Genomic DNA, 24,352 nt, shown 5'->3' on the forward strand with positions numbered 1-24,352 from the left:
AGATAGCCCATCAACCACTCAATCCATTTTCAGGCCCTCATTTTTTAAGTCAGTGTGAACTCTGCCAAAAAATTGCCTCTTCCTCTAACAAGGCCAAAGAAGCACACAGTTATCTATACAACATAGTTAGCCTTTCCAATCTTATACTTTTGCGACCAACGAACATACTTACCTTCATTTTCCAAGCAAGCAAAATGTGGGCAGAGAGTCTACGTTACTTTGGTACCCTTTGGGATACCCATCAAGCTCCACCACTCTTTCTAGAGCAGTCTTTCTCCACACAGACTTCATTCAGAGGATACAGCACACAATCAAACATGGGTGAAATATTGACAATGCCTAGAAATACTAGCCTTCAGTGTTTGCTAACTCAGGACAAGTAAACAAGAGGGTATCATGAGAAACAATAAGCAAGCATGAGTACAATAAAACTTCAGTGCCACAAAGTGCCCCCATTCTAGACTAAAAATAGAACCATTACTCTGACTTCCAGCTTTATAAGGCCACAACAAACACCACTGCAATGGGAATATTTTGCAACCACCACCCTACAGCAATTTTGACATTGAAAATAATGCTGAGACTTACACAAGTTATGCAATGCATAATTTCTTAAAAAAAAAAAAAAAAAAACCACAAGAAGATAACAAATTAGCTGATTGCTTTCCTGTCTTGATTGCCAGACCACCAATAGGTCAGTGATCCAGACAGTTTATTATTTTAACAGTTTGCAAAGGCATATATGTATGTTAGATGGGGGGAGTCTCTAGCAAGCCTCCAGTATCATCATTAATCCTAAATTAGTTAACGCCCTTTAGAGACAAAACAAACATGTCAGACTGTTTCTCCTTGATCCAAATATTGATAACCTACAAAGTGCTATCAATGCGCTAATCAGCCTACCCAAATACTAAATTTTACTCAGCAAAAAAATCAAAACCACAATAAATCCCAAAATAAGTAAAGGGTAATCATAACTTTTTAGAAAACGAGTAAAATGACACAAAGTCTGTAACATCAACAACATAAACCTCCCAGGTCAATTGTTATCTCTAAGGGAATGTATCTGTGAAAGGAAAGGGGATGTCTTTTTGTTATCATCAGGTATATCTCAATCTTACGCCTGTGAGCAAAGTTTCTATTCTGTCATGCTATAAAATGTTTGATAATGACACCTGATTCTACAAATATTCAGATAAACAGGACCTCTGTATTCTAGAGCTAAGTTAACCCAAAACAAAACAAACCCCAAAAAACCCCACCAAAAACCCAAGCACAGCCCAATCCAACCATAAACAATCGTTCTGCAGAAAAACCACAACTTTCAGGTATACCTCATTTCTACAGCTTTAAATGTATTTTGTAGAATATGAAAAAAATATAAGAACTTTCTTAGATTGCTAAAGCATGTAAGCATTTAAGCTAGAAATTTTAACAGCAATCTGACCTCTTATGATTTCAGGAAAACACCACCTCATTAGGCCTCCAATGCTTGTGAAGTCTACTAAATACAATATTCTTCAAACAAGCTCCATATCTTCTCCCCTCCACCCCTGCAAATCCCACAATACTCAAGTGTTTTACCTGTAGGTTTAACTGAATAGAATCCAATAGCCTCTCCTTTTTTCCACATGATCTTAGCATAGGCATTGATAGTATGACAGAGAAACGGGACCTCATTTCTTTCCATTTCTTGCGTCCGATAGACAATTCGATTCAGAACATAGAGGACAATCCTCTCTCCAACAGAATTCACCTAACGAAACAGAAGAACATTTTAGAATGGTGGTCGGATTAGTTAATACTCACACATCAGGGACCTTATTTTTCAAAGTCGCCAGTTAACATAGCTGCAGACAGAGTCAAGAGAAGCTGTAAGTGCTAAAGCAGGATGAAGCTCTGCAGTTTGAGGTCAAGGAGATGCCCAGAAGCCATAGCAATAGGTTAAGTATAAAGCACTACCATAGACAGAGGATATTTCACAACTTCAACGTCACTCCTAATCCAATGGGTAAAAGCTGAGAGAAATGCTGGGAGTGGGGTGGTGGGGGGAACGTTTTGATTTTAACTTAAAACTATTTCTGGATTTAAGAAACATTCACCGAACACAACAGAAGTACACCAGCCTCAGCCTTTCCAGGCTAGCAGGTAACTGGAGTCCTACAAAGGAGACATGATGAGCCTCACAGGGTAGCAGGACTTGGCACACTCAATCACTGCTGATAGAGTGGCAGAAAACAGGACATGATGCAGTGGAAGAACCAGTTACAACAGTTTCTGTGGCATGAAACAAGGAACTCAATATCCTTTTCTCTGTCCTGCAGGGTTCCTTTTACATAACGAAAATTAAGTTCACCACTATCCTACCTTAGAACCATGTTCCTTTCCCAATGCCCTGAGTCTCAACTGCCCTACCTGTAAAAGCTTTCCTGATTTAATCATCTTCCTACCATTAAGAAGCACATGGAATACAAGGCTACATGCCAAATTCTCTGGAGTAAATTAAAAAATACAAAAATCAAAGATGAGTGCCCAGATTCCATGAGCAGATATAAATTACATTCCTGGAAAAATACAAACTTCCAGTTTTGGAAAAAAACAAAACTCGATGCTACACAGGTGTCAGTAATGGTAACAAAGGTCAATGATGTATAACAAAGCAGATACCGGACAACTTACTTTCCCAAACCTCATGTTTTGCCACTGCAAGCCACCAGCTCCAACTCACCTCTATCAAACAGGTTCCCAACAATATTTTTAACTTACTAATCTCCTGACAAGATCAATAGGTACTTCTATGGTACAATGCACCACTCTACTAAGACGTTTCAACACAACCAGACACAAAATGTTCTAAAGAGTAAATAAAAAACTCTTAACACCATTAATATCTAAACAGCTTACATATGAAGCTACTGTTCAAGGGCCACACTTGCTCTAGACTCTACCTTCACAACCAAGCACCCTTCCCCCTAGTACCTATTCCTCTGTTCCCATTGACCTTGCTTTTGACTTGAGACAGCCAACTTATTTCTGAATTAAATGGAAAAAACGTAACATCTCACACACTAGCTATTTGCCATTACTTGCCATTATCTTGAAGGATAAGAACAATTGCTAGGTGAATGCTGGAGCGCTTTACCTGATGAAGCCCCTGTCTAGCATGGACAGATGTTCTCAAAATGTCATCAATTGACCACCACCGGTGAGCAAGATACAGGGCTACAGCTTGAAAGAAACAAGGGGAAATAATTAGTTAGTGATTCTCACCATTCCAAAAGAAAAATATTCATTAAAGGTGCTAAACAATTAGGAACAACACTGTAGTAACCAAGTTAAGCATCTTCTAGTTGGCACTATATTAATGCAGCTCTTATTACCCTAGCACAACAAATGTGGTGCTGTAGCACCCCCCTGTATGCAATTCTCCCTAGTCCAAAACTTGTTTGAAAGCTGAGAACAGTAAAACCAAACACAGATTTTATGCAGTATGACATATAGGAACAGTTTGTCAGCCATAAGCACTATCCTTCATCACCGTGCTCTAGCACCTCCTTCCACTAAAAGCTGGTCCTGCCAAGCCCAAGGAGTCTCATTCTACATGTATTTTAGTTTTGGGTTGCTAACGGATATTGATATTGAAACTGTGCAAGTTTTAGCAACTCAGTTGAATGTAAAAAGGCTGATGGCCATGTGATTAGCAATCAAGAAGAGTCTGATCTACGGGCATTTGTGGTAAACTTGGCAATAATATACATGGTATTAAATGGAAATAGAAGGAAACATGGAGAACTGGAAGTGAAGGGAGGGAAAAAACCAAAACAACAACCCACAACCAAAAAACCAGCAAGATGTCATCTTAGCCAGAGCTATGTTAGGACCTAAAGCTAAAGACAAGTTTACACTTGATGCTGATCAATCACTGCTCAAGAAGAGCACTTAAACTCATAGGCAAATTAATGGATTCTATGAACGCTCAATAAATTCCTTTTGGAGAGGTGAGGTGTAAAGAGATCAAGAGATCATGTTGTACTCGAGCACCATGTTGTTTTGCTACATATCTTCTGAATTCAATGGGTCCAGTTCTACTCTGATTAGCATGCAAAGTTCTATCACTTCTGCATAAGAATCCACAACAAAAATAATAGTATGGGAACAAGAACACAGTGAACAACAAATGCAAAGGTGGCAAAGTTATGAGCTACACTAGCATGGAATGACCAAGGGCCTGGTTACATGCATTTGTCACAGAAAAAGAAACAGCAACACATAGATTAAAATCTGAAAATGAAACCTGTGAGCGAGTCCTGCGGTGCAAACAAAGCAAGAACTTTGTGTGTCAGATCTTCACCATACAGAGGAACGAAGCCCACAGTTGATAGTCTAATAGGAATCTGAAACAAGAGTGTACAATACTTCAAGAGACTCTTGCTAAAAACATCAGTAAAATATACAGAGCGTGTTTAGCAGGGCAAGCAAGACAAATGTTGAAAACCAAGTGCTTAACAGTTAACTGTAAAGGACAAGCACCAGACCCTGTCCCTTACTTTAGACACTTCTTTCTAAAGACAGACTACATTATAAAGAGTTCTGACTCTCAAGCTCTGGCAGATTTAGCAACAGTAATTTATACTGGTACAGCTCTCTGCTGTCAGCAGTTTGCATTTATGTGCACAATTGAAGTTGCACAAAGAGCCAGCAGTATGTTCTCTTCAACCATCTGAGCTATACAAGCTGTCAAAGCCAACAGAAGAACGAGGCAGGCAGTCAAGCGCAGAAACAAACTGGCACAGCAAAACTGCTGTTTGTTAACATAAGCCTTAACATGCTACAGTGGGAAGGCTGAATTCAAAAGGGTTTTTTTCCCTTAAATTGCACACATTTTAGAAATTCCAAAGTTAACTTCTTTATTTCCCCTCAGGAACAACATCAGAGGGGTCAAATCAACCCACCTTTGAGGATCTGAGTACTTCTGTGGAAATGCATTTTGATACTTAAATTCTCATGTTTTCAATATTTAATCAATGCACAAAAACTAGACAGACATTAACGGTGTGGTAAATAGACTTGCTTACCCAATTTAAGAAGACTAGGATATGCTATGCCACAAACAAGGATGTTAATACAAACAAATATTTAGGCATATATACAGCACCTGCAGAAATGCAGGAAAATACTCTAGACTTTGCTTCTGCCAAGGAATCTGCAGCACTGACCTTTTGTTCCCACAGAGAATCCTTTTCATTAACACTGCTTTTATTGATACTAGTTCCAATATAAATGTTCATCTAGACAGAATCAACAATGACCAACTTACCACACAATGGGTAAGTGTTTAAAACAAAGTGTCACAGCCAGTTTCTACTAGAATACTCAACAACAGGAGGCAGTATTTCAGATAAAAAGAAAAGAATCACTTCTGAGATTAGCAAAATTTGCTGATCAAGAATTTAAGCCAACCATGAAGCATACTGCAGGACTGAGACACCAGAAGAGCCAGTTAGCTTCAGTAAATCATTAACCTCGTAGTTATGATGACAGATTTTTATGACTGCATGGATTAGCCCTTTTTAGGATAGCATTTGACTTACCAGCTGAAATTCTAAGGTTTTTTAACAATTAATCAATGCATACAGATCCATTGCCTAGAAGCAGCAAATAGTCACTGACACCCAGATTTAAACCCAGTTACAGAATGAAAAAAAGTAGAGCTTAACAAACAAGAATCTGGAAAATACAAACGCTTTGCTGAAATAATTATGTAATTCAACAGTTATGGACTGGATATTGTAAATCTTTCAAATCTACATGTATATGAAGATAACTGGGACTAAAGTATTTGCAGGTTCTTACATTGCCATGTTCTGGCAGAGAGAAGAATTCAGGACAGTTTGGATCCCCATACCGAAGGCCAAACAAGTATTTCTCTCCTGAGGTCTCCAAGTCCTCATGACTGCAGCTGTTCAACATATCCACAGGGAATGGCATCCTCTTGAAAGATAAGCAACATTATTACTGTAGGTGGTTTGAACGATACAGTGCACAGTTCATCACACGTTCCTACTAAACACGTAACTAAGACTGCTGAATACCCACTCTCTGCTGGTCTCTAGAGCCCTCTATATCCAAGCCAGAAAGGAGAAAAGGCATTTAATCAGGATGGTGCCTATTAACACTCAGTTTGTAACACAAAACATGAACCCAATCAGTGTTTATAAGCAGAAGAGGATGGGTTTAGCCCACAGATCCCTCTAGACCTAAATATGGCAGATTTCCAATGTAGAACGCCCCCCAGTTGTGGCACACATACAACAGACACATGTTGCCTTGAGGTGGCAGGCTCAGTTATCTCCCTCACAGCTGATGTTTTTGAGGCCACAGATTAAGCAGTAACTGGCCAGTAAAACAAAAAGTAAACAGCCCAAAAGTTAAACAAGAAAGAGGAGTTAATTTATTTTGGAGACTACAGTTAGATGCATCTCTGAAGAAACCAAAGCAATGTTCAGAACTTCTCTCAACAACTGGACAGTTAGCGTGCCTACCAGCTGGTTGTTTTCAAAAACATTTCAGGTTGTTAAAAACAAGAGCATGTAATAGATTTGAGAGGCTTTAAAGAGGCGACAAGACAAAAGCCGAAGCCCTGAAGACCAACCATAGTGGCAATAGCTCCTTGAAAGCTTTTAGAATCAATTTTTCCTTGTCAAAGTGGTATCAAATTACGATGAACAAGAGCACCTGGAATCCACTGTGTGCTCTTCAGCTAAGGCTCTTCCAGGTCTACAAAACTATACATAGAAACAGACCCCTCAGCTCCTTTAACTGAAACTCTCACAATCATGATCTACCACAAGTTCATGAGACTCTGCTCTGGAGGAACACAGGGATCTCTTGATCTGTCTCACTCAGCTCCCAGGAACTCATCACCCAACTCTCAAAACCACAAAGCTTTTCACAGGGTATTTACGACTCCTAGTCTCTACTACAGAGTCTTTTTTAAAAAAAATATTTTAAATCCTAGTCTCCAATGATTTTTTTGCCTTTATCATCAGTCCCCTCCCTTTAAATTCACCATTCGGTGTTCCACTGACACAGGTAAATCAAATGCAAAAGAACTTTTTATCTTGACCTACCCAGGAGACACCAAAAAGTCTGCATTTTAAAAGCTTTTTAAAGCAGTAACATATTACTATAAGTTGCTTGAATAGATGAGGCTGCTCCTTCTATAAAAGAGATATTTTTCTGTTAAAATTGAAAAACAAATTTGGATGTGACTTCACTGGCATTTACAACTGCTAGCTTCAATGCTTCTGCAGATTAAAACACTAATGCTTTCCATGAATGCTATTTTTTAGATATGCGTACACATTCCCCACAGCCTTTTCCTTCCAAATTCAGCTCATTTCTTCCCCTTATCTGTTACTCAGATTTTTTCTTGCCTTCTCTTCCAGTCTCTCACATTTCTCCTGCTATTGCTCACTGCCCCTTTCAGATTCTTAGCTGCATCTCTTAATTCTCCACCTGTTTCTTCCCACCTTCCAGGTGCATCCTCCACTAACAGGGCAGAAGCAGGCAAGAGTGACCTGACACCAGCTAAGTCCATTTGCTCCTGTTTGCAAGAGAAAGGACTTTTAAGAGCCAAAGGTGAGCCATGTGTGCCTTTGAATGAAGCAGCAATACACAGCAGCCAGAGGAGCTGATGCCAGGGAAGCAATTCATCCACCACTGGTCTCTTCACCTCCAGCAGAGATAAGTTCATGGTATTACAGCTCTGAAACACACCAGCAATACTGTAGTATGTGTAATGGACCAGCCTAATCTAAGTATGTTGCAAGAGGAACAGGAAGAGAGGGGAAGTGTGAGATTACTCTGCCACTGCTTCTGCAACAGGGTGACGCTTTAGCAACTGGTTAGCTCCAAATGGCCAGGTAAATTCTGTTTTAAGAGAATACAGACACATGAAAACCACAAAATTTAATTTTCTGTATGCTGGCAGAAAGGGGAAACCACCCTCCACTACTAAAGAAATACCTAAGTGCTTGGATAACTCTGAGAGTAACAGACAAATTGAGTGGAGCTTTTGTTATTACACAACAAGTAGACAAGCAAAGCCACAAGCCATAACTGAAAGCCTCTAGGTAACAATTCCTGACATTTTTTTTTGAATAAAAAAATGCAGGACCAAAGCAGAAAACACGCAATAAGAAATTCAGTAGATTATCTGAGTTCCAACCACTACAGCACTACGAAAATAAAAGCCACAACCTTATCTTTGCTTAAAAGGAAAAAGGACAAAAGTCTTTTCTGCTAATTAATAAATTAATTGAATTACCCTCAAAATCAAAGACCTTTCTGTTTAGCTGTTTAGGTTACTTAACACTTTCATATAGCATACTTCAATTTTATCCACTCCCAGTGCACTTACATTAGTCACTTTTGACTTTCCATCTTATATCATTTACACAGAACAGGTTATGCAGGAAAAAAACCCCACAATGATACAGAGCAATCTTCAAGACTGAACCAAAGAAAACCTACTCAGCATCCCTGCTAAATAACTATCTATCACCTGTACTGTGTAGCAGATTAGCCATGTAAAGTGACAAGCTCTCAAACACTTGTGTGATGTAATTTGTCTCAGTGTTAATGAGATCAGAAATATTTCACAAGATGCAAGTTCACTAGATTCCTGAAGAATTCAGAAGTTATACATAGAAAGTTATCAAATTACATTAAAAGCATTAAAGAGGCGATGAAAGGAGAATGTCCAATGCCAATCTACAGCAGAGCATGTGAAAGTAGCTCCAACAGTCCAAAACGCAAGCATCTTCACTTTGAAAGGCAAAATAACCTACTAAAGGCAAACCAAATGGCTTCCAATAGTAATAAATTAATACATTTCCCTCAAAACCACACAATTGGTTTATCAGTGTCTTTAAAGTAAAAATACAGATGGCTACACAGCTAGCCAGGCTCAAATACAGCAGGAGAGAGAAAGAGAGAAGGACACAATAGCTTTTCACTGTTCCTTGAGAAGAGCATTACACATTTTTCTCCACAGAGGCAGCAGGAACAGCGCACATCTCTGACATGCAGTCCTTCACACCCCTTTCTGTTGTCCTAAGCCTCCATGTGTTGCATGACCATAAAACTGTCAGGTCAAATCCTTGTCACACATTGCAGGACCGTGCTCTGCTCATGAGGTACCACTCCAATTGGTTAGCAAACAGTAAGGTCGACGAGGCACATGCAATGTACCCTTAAGCAACCAAACTCATCACAACTGCTTGTCCAAAAGGTGTATTAGAAGTGTATGTTTGGAAGGGGGAATAAAATTTATTTTATTTTTTATAGGAGGCAAATTATGCTTTTCATGTTCCAAGTGAAGGAAAATAAATCTCACACTCATCCTAACCATATCATTTCACATAATAGTATTGAAGATTGTACATAATAAACTCACATAAGCAACATTTGCTTTAATATGGAACTGTATGACTTTCCTCCTTGACAACATTATGCACGCTACTACACGAGAAATGGCATGTCCTTTTCTAGGAACAGCTGCAGCACCAGAGGGTAACAGATCAATTCAAGGAACATCAACAAAACCCACATTTAACAGGATGAGTGAACAAATTCCTGTGCAACTGAGGCAGTTCCTTATTCACAGAACCTTTATTACTCTAAGCATTAAAATTAAAAAAAAAAAAAAAAAAAAAAATCAAACGTAGAGTAAGCAGGCAACGTTGCAAATTGATTTAAGTTATAGCTGCAACCGCTATTCATCTTAGAAGGGCATGAAGGAGAGTTGCACAGTACATGCAGCTTCCAGCTCACACATGGATTTCAGCAGGTATGGGGAGATCCGTTCATCCCCTTGCAGGCTTTCAACACCGAACACCATGGAACAGCAGAAAGGTAAGAAGCCAAAAGCTACATTGTTTCTTACATCATGTCAAAGGGCCTGAATACAGCTCAAAACTGGGTTTGGGTGCCTTTATCTTAAGGGAACTGAAGTCTAAGTGGTTAGGCTTCCAGCCAAGGATTTAGAAGAATCAGGATGAATTTCCAACTCTAGCACAGACTTCATGTGAGCACAAACATTACTCGATCTGCCTGAACTCCTCATCTACAAAACGCAAATAATCGTTACTTCGGAGAGTTCAGTACAAGAAATACTTTACCAAGATCACGAGACACTTGAACACAAACTGCATCAAAACCTGACAAGTAGCAGAAGCAGACAATTACTTATACAGCCCAAACTAACTCCATGGCTCATTTTCCTTAAAAAAAATAAAAATCCCAATCAATCCACCAAGGGCTTTTCAACATAAAATAACTGGGACAGACAAACATGTCAGGTATAACAAATATGTGTAAAACTAAATCAACAGCTACATAGCAGGTGAACAACCTTCAGATTTAAATTTGCGTTTAACAGTAAGTAATTAGAATTTAATTAGGGTGAGGTGGTTTTTCATTAAAATTTGAAGTTTAGAGAACAGACACTGGGGTGCTCAAGCTATGACCTGCAGAACTTTCCTGCTAAACCAGGACAACTAACCAGGCTGCAGGACACACACCAGTCCTGTGATGAAGTATTGGCCTACTCAGACAAAAAGTAAACTGCAGTAGTGCCTGACCCAAGCTTTCATCTATTTAAACAAGTGCTGAGTATTGGATCACAGAAGTCCTCAAGGACTGACATGCATTTCTTATGAATCATCATGTACCTTGAACCAAGTTCTACCTTAAAAATAGAATCTTACCATCATCTCCCAGACGAGCCATAAGCCACACCTGGGGTAGCATCATCAGAAGAGACATAAATAACAAACTAAATCTATATCTCCATATACACACTAGCTGCTGATGTCCCAGAGAAAACCAAGTCAGGACTGCAGAAGTCCCGATCCACACTCCAGAACCAGATCCCTTGATGCATCAAACCAGCAATTATCTTCCCAGAGCAGCAGGAACATCATTTCCATTTTGCTATGTTAGTTTCCCACCTTGCAACGTCCAATTGCTTGTTTGGTGAAAGCCATGAAACTACACAGAAGTTGAGAGAAAAATAAAAACATTTAAAAAGCAGTATTTTTAGTATTCTACTTTCAACTACAAAAAGCAGCTCACAGCTGCCCCTTCTAAAATTGTTAAGTTCTACTAACGCTAATTCTATTAACAGACAACTTACATAATGTTGCTAGGCTTAGACTACCAGCTGTCACATACACAAAGTATTTTCATTGCTTTTCTTTCTTTTTTATTCAACATCGAATACTTTATTTAAATGCTGTTTTGTTCTTTTTTCTATCCAAATACATTCTGAAACATGTAGATATGTGAAAAGGTTGTTCCTCCTTTTCTAGTGTAAGTGAATTTTAAACCTATGGTAAGATAATTAAACATTCAAATATGTAGAGCGAGCACCTATCTGGTTTATTATGAGTCTTGTAGTTTGAAATACATAGAGAAAACCTGTCCATTTAGACCACTATTGTAATAAAGCTTTTATGTTTTATGAATACTTCCATCTCTTAAGACTCTATTCATTTTAATCTGTGATGTAATGTATGTCAACTGCAAGAAGAGGAAGACATTTGAGGAAAGAGAGCTTTTTTTCCAAACACAGACTATACATCAAGATTTCTTGAAAACCCTACAGGCTTGAACAAGCAACAATAATACACTATTTGATCTGTCACACAAAACAGACAACTCAACCCTCCTCAGTCAAATAACTACATATTTAAAGGTAGGTTTTCTTGGGCTTTAATTTAAAAAGCTTGCTTTTGTATATTCCTAAGTGGTCATCAAACCATTACTTGCACCATAGTACTAAGTCATATAAATACCATCTCCCGCAGCGTGGCTTTTGTTCACATTTCTAAAGAATACAGACACGTCAATCTTAAATACAAGTTCTCGCCCACTCAGATAAACTTGTTCTGGCTTAGGGTTTTATTTTTTCCTAAAAGGAAAGAGAATTTTTTTTTTTTTTTTTTTTTAAAAAGAAAGAGACATAAACCACTAAATAATATCTACTCATACACTATAAAATCCCAAATAGAAAGTTCTTAAGGAAACACAGGACAGTGATCTAGAAATTGTTGTCAACATCCACCAAGAGCTCTGGATTAATATGCCAACCACATTATCCGTAATCTGCTTGAAGAGGCTTACGCAGCTCTGGTTTTCTATCAGAGACACAAATCAAAACTGTTCATTTGAATGCAAACAAACAAAAATAACCAATCCTTTCCATTCATTAACCAGCCACCACAACTTAACTTTAATTTTCTTGTATAACACAGAATTATGAAGTCTACATAAAGAATCCAACTCTCCAGTCCTGGTACAAAACACAATTGCAGTGGAGATCAGCAAGAATTATGGTCAAAAGGTCTATGTGTGGGTTCAAACAGTCCCTTGTCAAATGAAACACGAACAAGAAAGAAAAAAGAAAGAGTGCTCCACATTTAAAAAAAAAAGTATTTGCATGTGATTTCTTTTCAATTAAAAAAAATGTTAAGTCTGGAAAACATACATTAATTTCACTGAAACAAAATACAGTCTTAAAAAATATCTGAAAGTTCATTCTACAGTTAAATATACCCAGGATGTTCTAACGTAATAAAAAAAATATTAACATTTGGTAGTTCTAAAAGACTAAACTACAACAAAAATGTACTAACATAAAACTTGATACTCTCAATTAACATATCAGCAACAATGTTAAAGAGTACTTTTAATCAACTGGTGGTTAGATTTACAGAAAACATGAACTCTGCTAACAACTACAAAATGATATGGCCTTAATGAAAACAGGACAGAAAACTTACCAGTTATCAAAACTGAAGTGACAGAGTAGTATTAGGAGAATATATTATACAACTTCACTCTCAAACCCATCTTAGATAAGTAAGGTTCTTAAGCCTATGCCTGATTAAGCACCAGTGTAACATCACAGGCATTTTGCTCAAATGATTAAAATTAGGTATTTGATTAGGTAGCCTATTTAATCAAAGATTAAGTTCTTGGGTATACAAACTACTAACCTGTTATTTTCGGTTTTTCACACAGTCTCACATTTTAATAAGATTATAATCTGGTTTCTGGAGGAGCACTTTATTCAGTAGAGAGTTTTAGGAAATTAATATGCACAAGCGTTTCCTATCAAGAAAGCATGCCAGAGATTCACTAAATTGAAATTCTGCATTTGAGCTCAAAATAGCCACAATTAATAAATATTAAAAAATAGTTTAAGTTAAAGAAACATTTCAAGCCTTCCCTCTCAGCTTCTCAGATTCAAGATTAATACATCCGTGCACAAAATGAAATCCCTTCCAGTTGTGTTTGAAAATAACGATCACCTAAAAGACAGAACAATAGGACTAAGTGGGACTATTACTTCCTGGATCAACCTCTCTGACCTATACCTCATCTCTCCTTATGCTCAGCACTCATTCTTCTTTCTAATCTCCTATTTTCCTCTGTCTCTCCTACAAAACACAAACCTGCTTAGTATCTTAAAATAACACCAAACCCCACACAGTTATCCCTAATGACCCACCCTTCCTCTCTGGTCACTGCTCTTTCTCCCTTCCATGCCCAAGCAGTTTAGAACAGCTGTTTTGCCTGCTCATTTTCCACAATTCTGTGTCTCTAGGTTTGCCTCCTCCTTCCCCAGGCGCCTCTTCAACAAGGCAATAAGATATGCCTCCATTTTAAGCAGCTTTTTTTTTTGCCACTTGCTATCAGAAGACTATCTCCTACTCCCACTCCACACCCATGTCTCTCAGCAACTTGTTCAGTTTTCAAACCTTCATACCTTCGTCTAACATTACCCCTCCAGTTTGGAAGGGCCACCTCATAAATACATCTAGTGATTTCAGAGGTAAGAAGAATACAGAAAGCTCTTCATTTGACCATGCTTCCAAAAACCCCATTGAATCTGGTTAGGTAGCTGGTGGACTATCAAGCATAAAGTAACTAGCCTAACACTGCAGTGAGACTGGTGTTGCAGTAACCCCATGTACACATTTGCATCTGTTCTTAAAATGCTTGTCCTCTCCCCTACCCCCACAACTTGGGAAGACTTTAAAGCTGCACAGATTAGGTCAGCCAGTCGCAGACACATGTTAACACAGACTAATGAGTTACTGCTCATCAGCCACACAGCAACTATCTTGATGGCTGCTTTGAGAATATTCTACATGGAAATTCAAATATGATGGTGACCATGGTTACTAACAGTCAGCAGCAGGTCATTAAGCTTTGCAATCATACCCTCCATACCCAAGGAGTTACTAAAACAGTTGCCTGAGCTACAACTATGCCGCATGATATCTGTGGATGTCATGGCTTTCAGCAGAGGACTTGTAGAAAATTCAAGTGTTAAGTAGTATTCAAGCTCTTTTTGTCTTTTTTTTAATTATCTGTAGGTGTTTGGAGGGGGGGGGTTAAAGTCATTTGCAGCAGGAGACCATAACTAAGAAAGCGACAATTGCCTTGGTTTTGAGGGTGATGCAAATCAAAACACAGCAAGAAGGGTAGCAATTAACATGGGATCTTCCCAGGAGTAGGAGTAAGTCACAGAAGTGAAGTGGGGAAAGCAAACAAGACTGCAACAACTGATCCCCATCAGACAGCTCTAAAATTTTCTTGCCGACCAGCAAGCACACAGAATTGAGAAGTTTCAGAGTCTGACTGTAAGGCCCTACAGCCCATTTGCAATAGCTTGAGGATCAAAATAGGGAAATCAGCACTATGGCAAGTGTAATGTTTCGAGCAGTAAGAATTTAAACCTTACTGTAGATTAAGATTTGCATTTTTCCAGAAAGGGAATAGGAGCTATCTCCAAACATTATTACAGTTATGTTCAGAAGATGACAGATGGCTAAAAATATGGTGTTTAATAAAAGCAAATTCTGAATATTACCTGCTATTTGAGCTCAGTATTCTAGATTAGCAAATTCTTTCAGCTGCACACAGCTGCAGGCTTGACAATGTACCACAAAATGATGAACTTCACAGGCAATGCTGTTTGTGGACTTAGCAAAACAGGATATGATCAAAGAGCACCAGAAGAGCTAGGGACACAGACAACTAGAAAGAACTTTACCTTGCCTTTCTCAAGGGAAAGGTAGGGTCAAAGTCTGATAACAAGAATACCACAGACATCAAAAACAATGTTCAAAGGAAGTAATCAGGGCTTTCAGACACCATGCTTGAGCCACAGACATGATGAGGAAGTCATTACTGAGTGTTGGTCTGAGCCCAGTCATTTTGTGAAGAGATATTTCAAGCTACCATCCCAGGTGACAGACACCATTCTCACAAATACATTGGTAGGCATAAGCATTTCCATATGTCCATGCAAAACAGCACCAACACTTCCTCACCTTTACAAAGGCCACACACCCAGACTAGCCCAATCTAGCTCACAGCTGGACTCAGCAGTGAATAAGTTTGTCTTCCTCATCCCGTCTTCAGAAGGATGAAAAAGGCACATATTAACTAAAACTATAAAACCAGAAGCAATCTCTATTCTCTGAAAAATACGCATTCAGAACCACAAATTCAAACCTAGTATCAATATGACTGAGAAGCTAGGAAAGAGTCAGGCATCTTGTAGGCTGTTCCAGCTAGAAGGAAAAAAAAAAAAAAAAAAGTAGCAAGGTCTGGTATTTCTTGTTTATGTAGAACTCCTGTTCCCAAAACAAAAGAATAATAAAACATCAAAAGAGTATTTCATTGCTCAAAGCCCTCAAGAATCTGTTCAGGCATCAACTGACTTACATCCCTCTTTTCTAAGCTTTCCAACAGGACCAAACAAACGAGTAGCAGCTCAGGGCACACCAGCTTCCCCAAAATGAATTGCTTCTCCCCACTGTCCATACCTACTGCTATCAGAATTAATATTTAGCAAAATCCTCAGCAGACAGAGCACATTCCTGAGCAGCTCTGTGTTCACCTTGCTTTCCGCAGCCTTGTAGTTGCAGATGGTTCATTTTTGTTTCCTGCAATTATCTGCATATAGCCACTGCTGTTTTAGTTCAACCTATCACAGCTACGTTATAAAAAACATTTGTTAACATGCATTCACTAGCTACCAGTAAACATGTTACCACAGGATTGAAGTTCTATGTCTGAGAGTGTTAGCAAGAATGTCTCTAATAGCAGAAAGGAATTCACACACAATCTCCTCCCTCCTGTCATCCTGTCCTTATCTCCATCATCAACCATCCCGACATCCTTCCAAGAACTTACACACTTCTGTGAATATACTTATTTTACCCTGCTTCTCACTGTAGTACACATTTGTAAGATTCAAAGTTCTAAGCTACACTTTCTAGTACATAGGTTATCTTGTTATAGACGCATTTGAATTTTCGAAAAAATTCATTAAAAGCTTCAATAACCAATCTTCTCTAGACATACAGACACTACTTGCTTGTTAGGCATGGGTTTAAAACAAAGATAAGCAAATTAATCGTACCTCTGAATGTATCTCTATATCATACTGTATAAAAAAACTGCAACAGTATTAGCACTGCTAACTCACGATAATAATCCTAAATTAGTGTTCAGCTTTAAGCCTCAGTTGCAGGAACCAGGTTTTTACCTCCTGCTTCTTCAGAAAACTTTCTGCAGCTTCAGAGTAAAGGTTGACAACACAAAATCTCAATGCTGCAGTACCAAGAGAAATAAAATGCTCCAACATTTTAAATCCTTTTAAGTTGCCTGTGCTGCATTGTAATAACATTTACATTGTTACTGTTAACATCCCCAACTATTTTATTACTATCAACTCACAAACCATTCATATTCCCTAAAGTTATAATTATTGCTGGCTAATTCTACAACAGGTGTGAGAAACGCTATTCAACACAGATAAAATATCAGTGTTCTAGCAGCACATTTGCTAACCTAAACACATTTCACATTTTTTTCACCTGATGTATTAGAAATATAAAGTCAGTTAGGGTTAATGCAGCATTCCATACCACTCGAAGTTCACCGATACTAGGTGCTTGGGAAAGGCCGTGCAAGCAGCAGGCTCACCACCACTGCTACGCTTGAACTTCTGAAGAGGGTGTATTCTTCTAGCACTGCCTCAGGAGCTACTGGTTTGTCCAAGACCACACCTTTACCAATTATTCTTCCTCTTCAGTAATCCACAGAATTAAAGAAACCTATTTAACCACCCATACTTTACATCTTTTGATGAAGCCTAGAAGAAAGAGTAACGGTAAATTCAATCCATCCTGGCCCATAAACAATTTCCAACCATAAGCAGAAGGGAGAGACACTGGAACTGTGATACACAGGTCCCCTGTTCTACAGTAATAATAAAATCATAAGATTTTTTACTACAAAACAAAGTACAGAACCAAGGGAAAAACAATTCAGATCTGAGAAAAAAATCAAAAAATCTAAACCACTACTTTGAATAGCTGTACAACACACGGTTCAGGACACAATTCAAACAAATGCTTCTCCCCAGATTTTCAATTGAGGAATCATTTAGTACATATAGATGTATCATTTAAAGCACTAGTAGGTTTTCCAGTTAACTTTGAAAACAAAGAAAGAGATATCTTAGTCCTGACAATTATCACTAATTTTAGCAAGATTTTAGAGAGGATTTGAAAGCTTGTCACTCATTTGGGACAGGATTCTTTTACATGTTTTAAGGAGGTATTTAAAAGCTTATTTGAAATCTCAGACTCACTGGAGAACACCAACTAAATTTATAACAATTAAATAAATATATGCTGTCACATCCCATTGTTAAAAAAAAAAAGTCAGCAATAGCAGACAAAACTGCAAGAATGCCAGCAAAAAGCTATGAAGACACTGCATACGCCATTTCAGTCATTTAAAACAATGTGGTAGAGGAAACACATTAAAGCAGGCTTTTCCACTCAGGATTGTTTAATCCATACTGTAACAGCTGGAAGCAAAAGTTTGAGAGGAGAGTTGAATTTTGCTTGATTGATTTTTTTTAAAATCCATTTCCATTGTATGAAAAAGGGGGTTTGTTTTTAAACAGTTCACAGAGTGATTACCCAAGACACATTCATTGATGAAAGCAGTTCCAAAGAAAAGTGTCCACCTCTACCACAGCTGCCCCAAACTCTGCATTTTACAGATCAAAGGATGACTATGGCTTTCTGCAATGTAAAGCTGATACAATTTGATGACTCTGTTATAAGCTCAGGAGTCTGGAAGAATGTATCTGTGAGGAAATGAGAAGCTAGCATAGCGAAATATTTGAGGAATAGCAATGTAAAAGTCACAGAATCACAGAATGTTAGGGGTTGGAAGGGACCTTGAAAGATCATCTAGTCCAATCCCCACGTCAAAGCAGGACCACCTGGAGGTAGGTCACACAAGAACGCGTCCAGGCGGGTTTTGAATGTCTCCAGAGAAGGAGACTCCACAGCCTCTCTGGGCAGCCTGTTCCAGTGCTCTGTCACCCTCATAGGGAAAAAGTTTTTCCTTATGTTACTGTGGAACCTCCCATGCTCCAGCTTGCACCCGTTGCCCCTTGTCCTGTCACTGGCCATCACCAAGAAGAGCCTGGCTCCATTCTCCTCACATTTGCCCTTTACACATTTACAAACATCGATGAGGTCACCCCTCAGTCTCCTCTTCTCCAAGCTAAAGAGACCCAGCTCCTCCAGCCTTTCATCAGAAGGGAGATGTTCCATCCCCTTCATCATCTCTGTGGCTCTGTGCTGGACTCTTTTAAGCAGTTCCGTGTCCTTCTTGAACTGAAGGGCCTAGAACTGGACACACTATTCCAGATGGGGTCTCACCAGGGCAGAGCAGAGGGGGAGGAGAACCTCTCTCCACCTACTGACCACACCCCTTCTAATACAGCCCAGGATGCCACTGGCCTTCTTGGCCACGAGGGCACATCGCTGGCTCATGGCCACCCCGCTGTCCACCAGGACCCCCAGGTCCCTTTCCCCTACACTACTCTCTAACAGCTCAGTTCCCAGCCCATACTGGTACGTGGGGTTGGTCTTTCCCAGATGCAAGACTCTACACTTGCCCCTGTTGTATTTCATTGAATTTCTCCCCACCCAGCTCTCCAGCCTGTCCAGGTCCCCCTGAATGGCAGCACGGCCTTCTGGCGTGTCAGCCACTCCTCCCAGTTTTGTGTCATCAGCAAACTTGCTGACAGTGCACTCTGTTCCCTCGTCCAGGTCATGGATGACTATATTGAATAGTACTGGTCCCCGTACCGAGCCCTGAGGGACTCCACTAGATACAGGCCTCCAAGTGGAGTCTGTGTCATTGACAACAACTCTGACTTCTTTCCTTCAACCAGTTCGCAATGCACCTCACTACCTGATCATCTAGACCACACTTCCTCAGTTTAGCTGCAAGGATGCTGTGGGAGGCAGTGACAAATGCTTTACTGAAATCAAGATAAACCACATCCACTGCACTACCATCACCTATCCACCTGGTTATGTCTTCATAAAAGGCTATCAGGTTGGTCAAATGTGACTTCCTCTTGTTAAAACAAGGCTGACTCCTAATGACCCTCTTATCCCTGATATGCCTTGAGACAGTACCAAGGACAAGTTGTTCCATCACCTTTCCAGGGATGAAGGTGAGGCTGACCAGTCTGTAGTTCTCCGGATCCTCCTTCTTGCCCTTTTTGAAGGCTGGAGTGACACTTGCTTTCCTCCAGTCCTCAGGCACCTCTCCTGTGTGGAGAGTGGTCTAGCAATGACTGCCCTTTACTTGTTTACATTCTTAGGTATAATAAGTGTTGGTATCAATCTCACTCCCGTACCTTGTAAGGAGAGTTTTAAGTTCATTCTGAGTTGTATTATCTTTACAATACTAATAGGTGCAAAAAACACCCCATCACACAAACAAAACTGGCTTTAATTGCTCAAGTGAAGAGACTTTATCTACCTTAATATGTATACAGAAAAAATTAAGAGTACTTTCTAAGTCACTTCTCACAGTAATGCCTCTTTGTATAGGAGCTACTTACAGAACACTCCAAAAAAACTTGGTACGGTGTGTCTTGATCATGCATTACTGGGGAAAGTATACTGGAAATTTACTCATCTTCCACAACAGCAAAGAAAGGCACTGTAAAATACTTGCTTCCTGCTACAGAGCAGATGCTAAGTAAGGTCAGACTGGGGTAAGGGGAATGGAATGGTGAAGCAACTTAAACACCCATCTGCTATTTCAGAGTCCTCAGCAGATTTTCATTCATAAAAGAGTGTTGAAATTGAGATATCATTGAGGTTAACAACACCTGAATTTAAACATTTATTGTATAAACGACTTTCCATCCTAATGTTTTGCTTCTATGAAGCTGGTGCTAAAATGTTTTCTTACTATCACCATTAAGACAAGAAGCAAGAAGTTCTTCAGTAACTAAATCAAGCAGAGGTCAATTAAACAAGAAAGGTGGCGGTGCTGTTAGGGAAACAGAAAGAAGATGCACTCAGTTCCTATAGGAAGACTTTGAAGGAGAAGTGAGACCACAATCACTCTGATCTGAAGCAATCTTTTATAGATCCTCCTGTGAGGCAGCACTAATTTTATTACACTGATCACTGACACAATAATTATTCCCTTTAAAAAATGGTGGGTTGTATACCAGACTACGACAAATGGTGCAGCCCAACACACAAAACCAGTATCTGCACTTAAGTGGAAAGAATAAAAAATTCCCTCCTCTCTCCTGCATGTACGTGCAAAAAACCCCAAGTATAAGCTGGACAGTGTCCCCACCACAGGTTAGTTTTCCAAATTTCTCATCATTAATACTGAGAACTCCACAGCCGAGAAGAGCTTAGAGATCACTCTTCAGTGGTTTCTCTAAATAGGACCTTAATACCTTTATAAAATTAGCAAGCTAGTATATTTGTTTTCCATTAATGCTAGTAAAAGCTTTGCTCTAGCTCCAAGTAACCCACTTTCTCAGGCTGGATTTAACACTCCATAAGCAGGATAGCAATGCTATGTCAACAGCTATCTTAGGCAAGATGCTGCTTCTTGTTTGAAGGGGGAGCAATCAACCCTACCTTAAAATAAAATTTGAAAAGCCTCACACATCACGTATAGGAAAACAGGAGTGTGCACCTGACTGTGCATGCCCACGTGTATTTGCATGTATCTGCACACGCAAGAGCCATCTTTTGTGAGAGTCATCTATTGTACTATTGCAATAATTGTTTTCATACAGATGTGTAATGGTATACGTACATGTAATAGATGTTATAGATGCATATGGCTATAGTATATACATTGCAACGCTACAATAGATGCCCCAACAAAAGACGGCTGGCCCTAGCCAAAGCAGGGTGGCCAGGGCCAAAACTCACGCCAAACTTAATACCATACGGGCCACGGCCCCCAGCCCGCGGAGGCCAAGCGAGGCGAGGGGCGGCGGGCACGGCCGAGGGGAGGCTGGGCCGCCCCCCGCCGCGGGAGAGCCTGGCCAGCCCCACCGCCTGACAGAGCCGCCTGCGACCCCCTCCCGCGGCCCCGGCGGCCCCCACGGCGGCGGGGCTCGGCGGGGCTACGCCGGCCTGCCCGGCGCTGCGATGGCCGCGGAGGGCGACGGGGACCGGGCGCTGCCCCCCGCGAGGGAGCGCGCACCCGCGCAGGGCGGCGGCGGGGATGCGGGCGGGCACCTGGCGGCGGGGCCTGCCGCGGGCGCGGACGAGGGGCCGCGGCGCAGCGCCCCTCCAGCCCGCCCACCTGCCCCCCGCTGGGCAGCACGCCCCGCGCGCACCGGCGCGGCGGGCCAGGCCGGGACAGCTTCCCTTCCCCCGGCCTTCGCAGTCGGCCGCCGAGTCCTCCCTCCCACCGCCCGGCCAGGCCTGACTAGGCTGCGCGGAGAAGCGGGACGCCTCAGCACGCTACCCCTCGCACCCCGCCACGCCTCACCTCAGCCTGCCGGGCAGCCTACCGCGGCAGCAGCTGCACAGGGACGAACGGAAGCGGTCGGGCTCCCTGACAGCACTCAGCGTGCTCTCCAGTTCACCTCTGGCTTCGCCCGGTCCTGCTGCCCGGCGCCTGATATCATCCCCCCCGGCGGCCTCCCCGCCCCTCGCCGCTGACGCACTCCCGCTGCTACGCCTGGAGCCGCCGCTCGCCCCGCGCCGCCCGGCATGGCGGCTGCCGTGGACCCTGCGCCACCCACCCCCCGACCCCGAGATGGCGGGTAGCGTGGTAACCTGCGCCATCGCCCCCCGCCACGGCGGTTTGTGTGGTACCTGTGCCCCTGCTCACCGCCACGGCAGTTAGTGTGGCGGTACCTGCACCAGCGCCCCCCGTCATGGCGGCCAGTGTGGTACCTGTGCCATCGCTGTTCCGTGGTCAGCCTCGGTGGCTGCGGTGGTGCCCGTGCCACAGCTCACCGTAGGGGGGTGGGGGTGGTACCTGCCGTGTGGCCCTGGCACACGGAAGGAGCCCAGGGCTGCCTTGGAGATGAATGGTATCCACAAGGAGGAAGGAGCCAGGCCACGCGTAGTCTCCTGGTGCTGGGCAGCTGAGGGATGAGACATTCCCTGTGCAAGAAGGGTGGCCTCATGGCCCCGGCCCGTAGGGGCTGCCTCCCCATCTCTGAGAGATGCCTGCACTGTGGGCCAGCCCGAGGCCTCACCACCACCCCTGTTCACTAAACTGGGGGGTGACTGAACTGCATTACTGGCACTGGAGCATGTTTTCCAAAGGAAATCTGCCAGGCCTGTTGCCCAGCGCTGACCATCGCTGGCCATGGCACCCAAGCACCCACCCCTGAGAAGACCTGCATGCCAGGGAGCTGGAGAACAACAGAATGAAAGAAGGGCTCTTATGTGAGGACAGCACTCGCTCTTGACTCAGGCTGTGCAACATACCCTTGGTTTATAGCATGTGATCCTTTGCTCTGAGCTGGGGGAGTATTAGATACACAGCTGTGGTGACATTGGTGGGACAGAGGCACAGAATGGGGTCACTGCCCAATGTGGGGGACAGCGGTCATTCCATGGACTTCTCAGTGCTGTCTGCCAAGGACAGGTTTGTCACTCCAGGGGCCAGAGGACCAGGGATTCAGTGCATTAATAATGATCACATGCGTGTCCAAGATAATATAACTTTACTGAAACTACCAGATTACAAGAGGGCTTTTGGGAGGCAGCAGGACCAGAACTTTTTAAATACAGTGATTACCTTAAAAATCCATTCGTGACCAAGCTTTGACAAATCTCTGTTGGCTGTTGAAATAGGGATTAATAAGGGAATATTCTTTAGCTCATACACACTTATTCCATCAAGAAGCCTTGTGAGCTCAAAGATCAACTTATACAGCTGTATGTAATAGGACCAAGGTTTGTGCTACCTTAATTTTTGTTCTTCTAATTAGCATAATACTAATTATATTTTGCACTTGCCTTTCAAAAAAAGACAGAAAAAATTATTTACACAGTGTTACATATTGAAAATTGTTCTGCAGTATGAAGTAGTAGAAAACAAGACATGTTAATGGAGTGAGATTAGAATTTAACCCTGTCAGGAAATTCTTAAAATTAGTAACTCCACTTCCTGTATTTTTTGCTTTCATGACAAATGAAGGAAAGAATCTAGAAACTGGTTGTGCATTTCTATCTTAATTTTTGCTGAAACCAGTTTCATGGTTTCATGAAAGAACCTTTAGGCCCTTTTTTTGTGAAATTTTTTTAATCCATTTTTTGTCATGGTTATTTAGTAGGTATTGTAAACGAGATAAGGAGATTTTAACCTACATGATGTAATTTAATAAAAATATTTCTCTCCTTAGTTGCTTAGGGTATGGATGTGCTGTTAAAGTCCTGGTCATAAAGTCTTTCAGGAAAGGAAATATAAAGACAGATATGATCTTAAGGCAAAAGAATAAATTCAGATAGAAATCCTCCAATCAATTATTGACTTCACAGGTCACCTCCAATATTGTTTAGAAATAAAATTGCATCTAATTTTTTTTTAATTGTTATTACTTCTTTCATGCCATCTTTTATGTCTGGAAGAACCTCCATGCAAAACCCACGAATAAATACCCACTTTCTGCTTTCTCTTTAACTTAGGTTGTGGGGCTTACAGAAATCTTAACAAAAGGTGCATGGTCATGGCTAGTGCTTTTTCTGGTAATCGTATCAATCTCACTGTGAGCTTGTGTATCCATTCCTTCTCTCCTATACCATGCTTACATTGCAAATTTTTAAAAGCATGTTCAACCTTACTAATGTGACCACTCACACCAATAACATTAAATATATGCACTGGGGAATCTTACGGATTGCATTACATAGAACTGGGATGATGCCCAGAATGT

The 24,352-nt window shown here is 41.1% G+C and overlaps 1 protein-coding gene across 1 annotated transcript in view; it reads right to left on the reverse strand.

The window, feature by feature from the left end:
• Window positions 1-22,177, reverse strand: part of FAM169A (family with sequence similarity 169 member A) — a 37,930-nt gene extending 15,753 nt beyond the window's left edge. The window contains exons 1-5 of the mRNA XM_086480199.1: window positions 22,046-22,177; window positions 5,854-5,991; window positions 4,295-4,394; window positions 3,143-3,228; window positions 1,585-1,756 (exon numbers count right to left, since the gene is read on the reverse strand). Coding sequence (XP_086336325.1) covers window positions 1,585-1,756; window positions 3,143-3,228; window positions 4,295-4,394; window positions 5,854-5,991; window positions 22,046-22,174 — 625 coding nt within the window. The 5' untranslated portion in view covers window positions 22,175-22,177. The remainder of the gene's footprint in view (window positions 1-1,584; window positions 1,757-3,142; window positions 3,229-4,294; window positions 4,395-5,853; window positions 5,992-22,045) is intronic.
• Between the last annotated feature and the right edge of the window lie 2,175 nt (window positions 22,178-24,352).

The sequence above is a fragment of the Leptosomus discolor genome, chromosome Z (genome assembly GCF_034619465.1).
Source record: "Leptosomus discolor isolate bLepDis1 chromosome Z, bLepDis1.hap2, whole genome shotgun sequence".
Taxonomy (NCBI): Eukaryota; Metazoa; Chordata; class Aves; order Leptosomiformes; family Leptosomidae; genus Leptosomus; species Leptosomus discolor.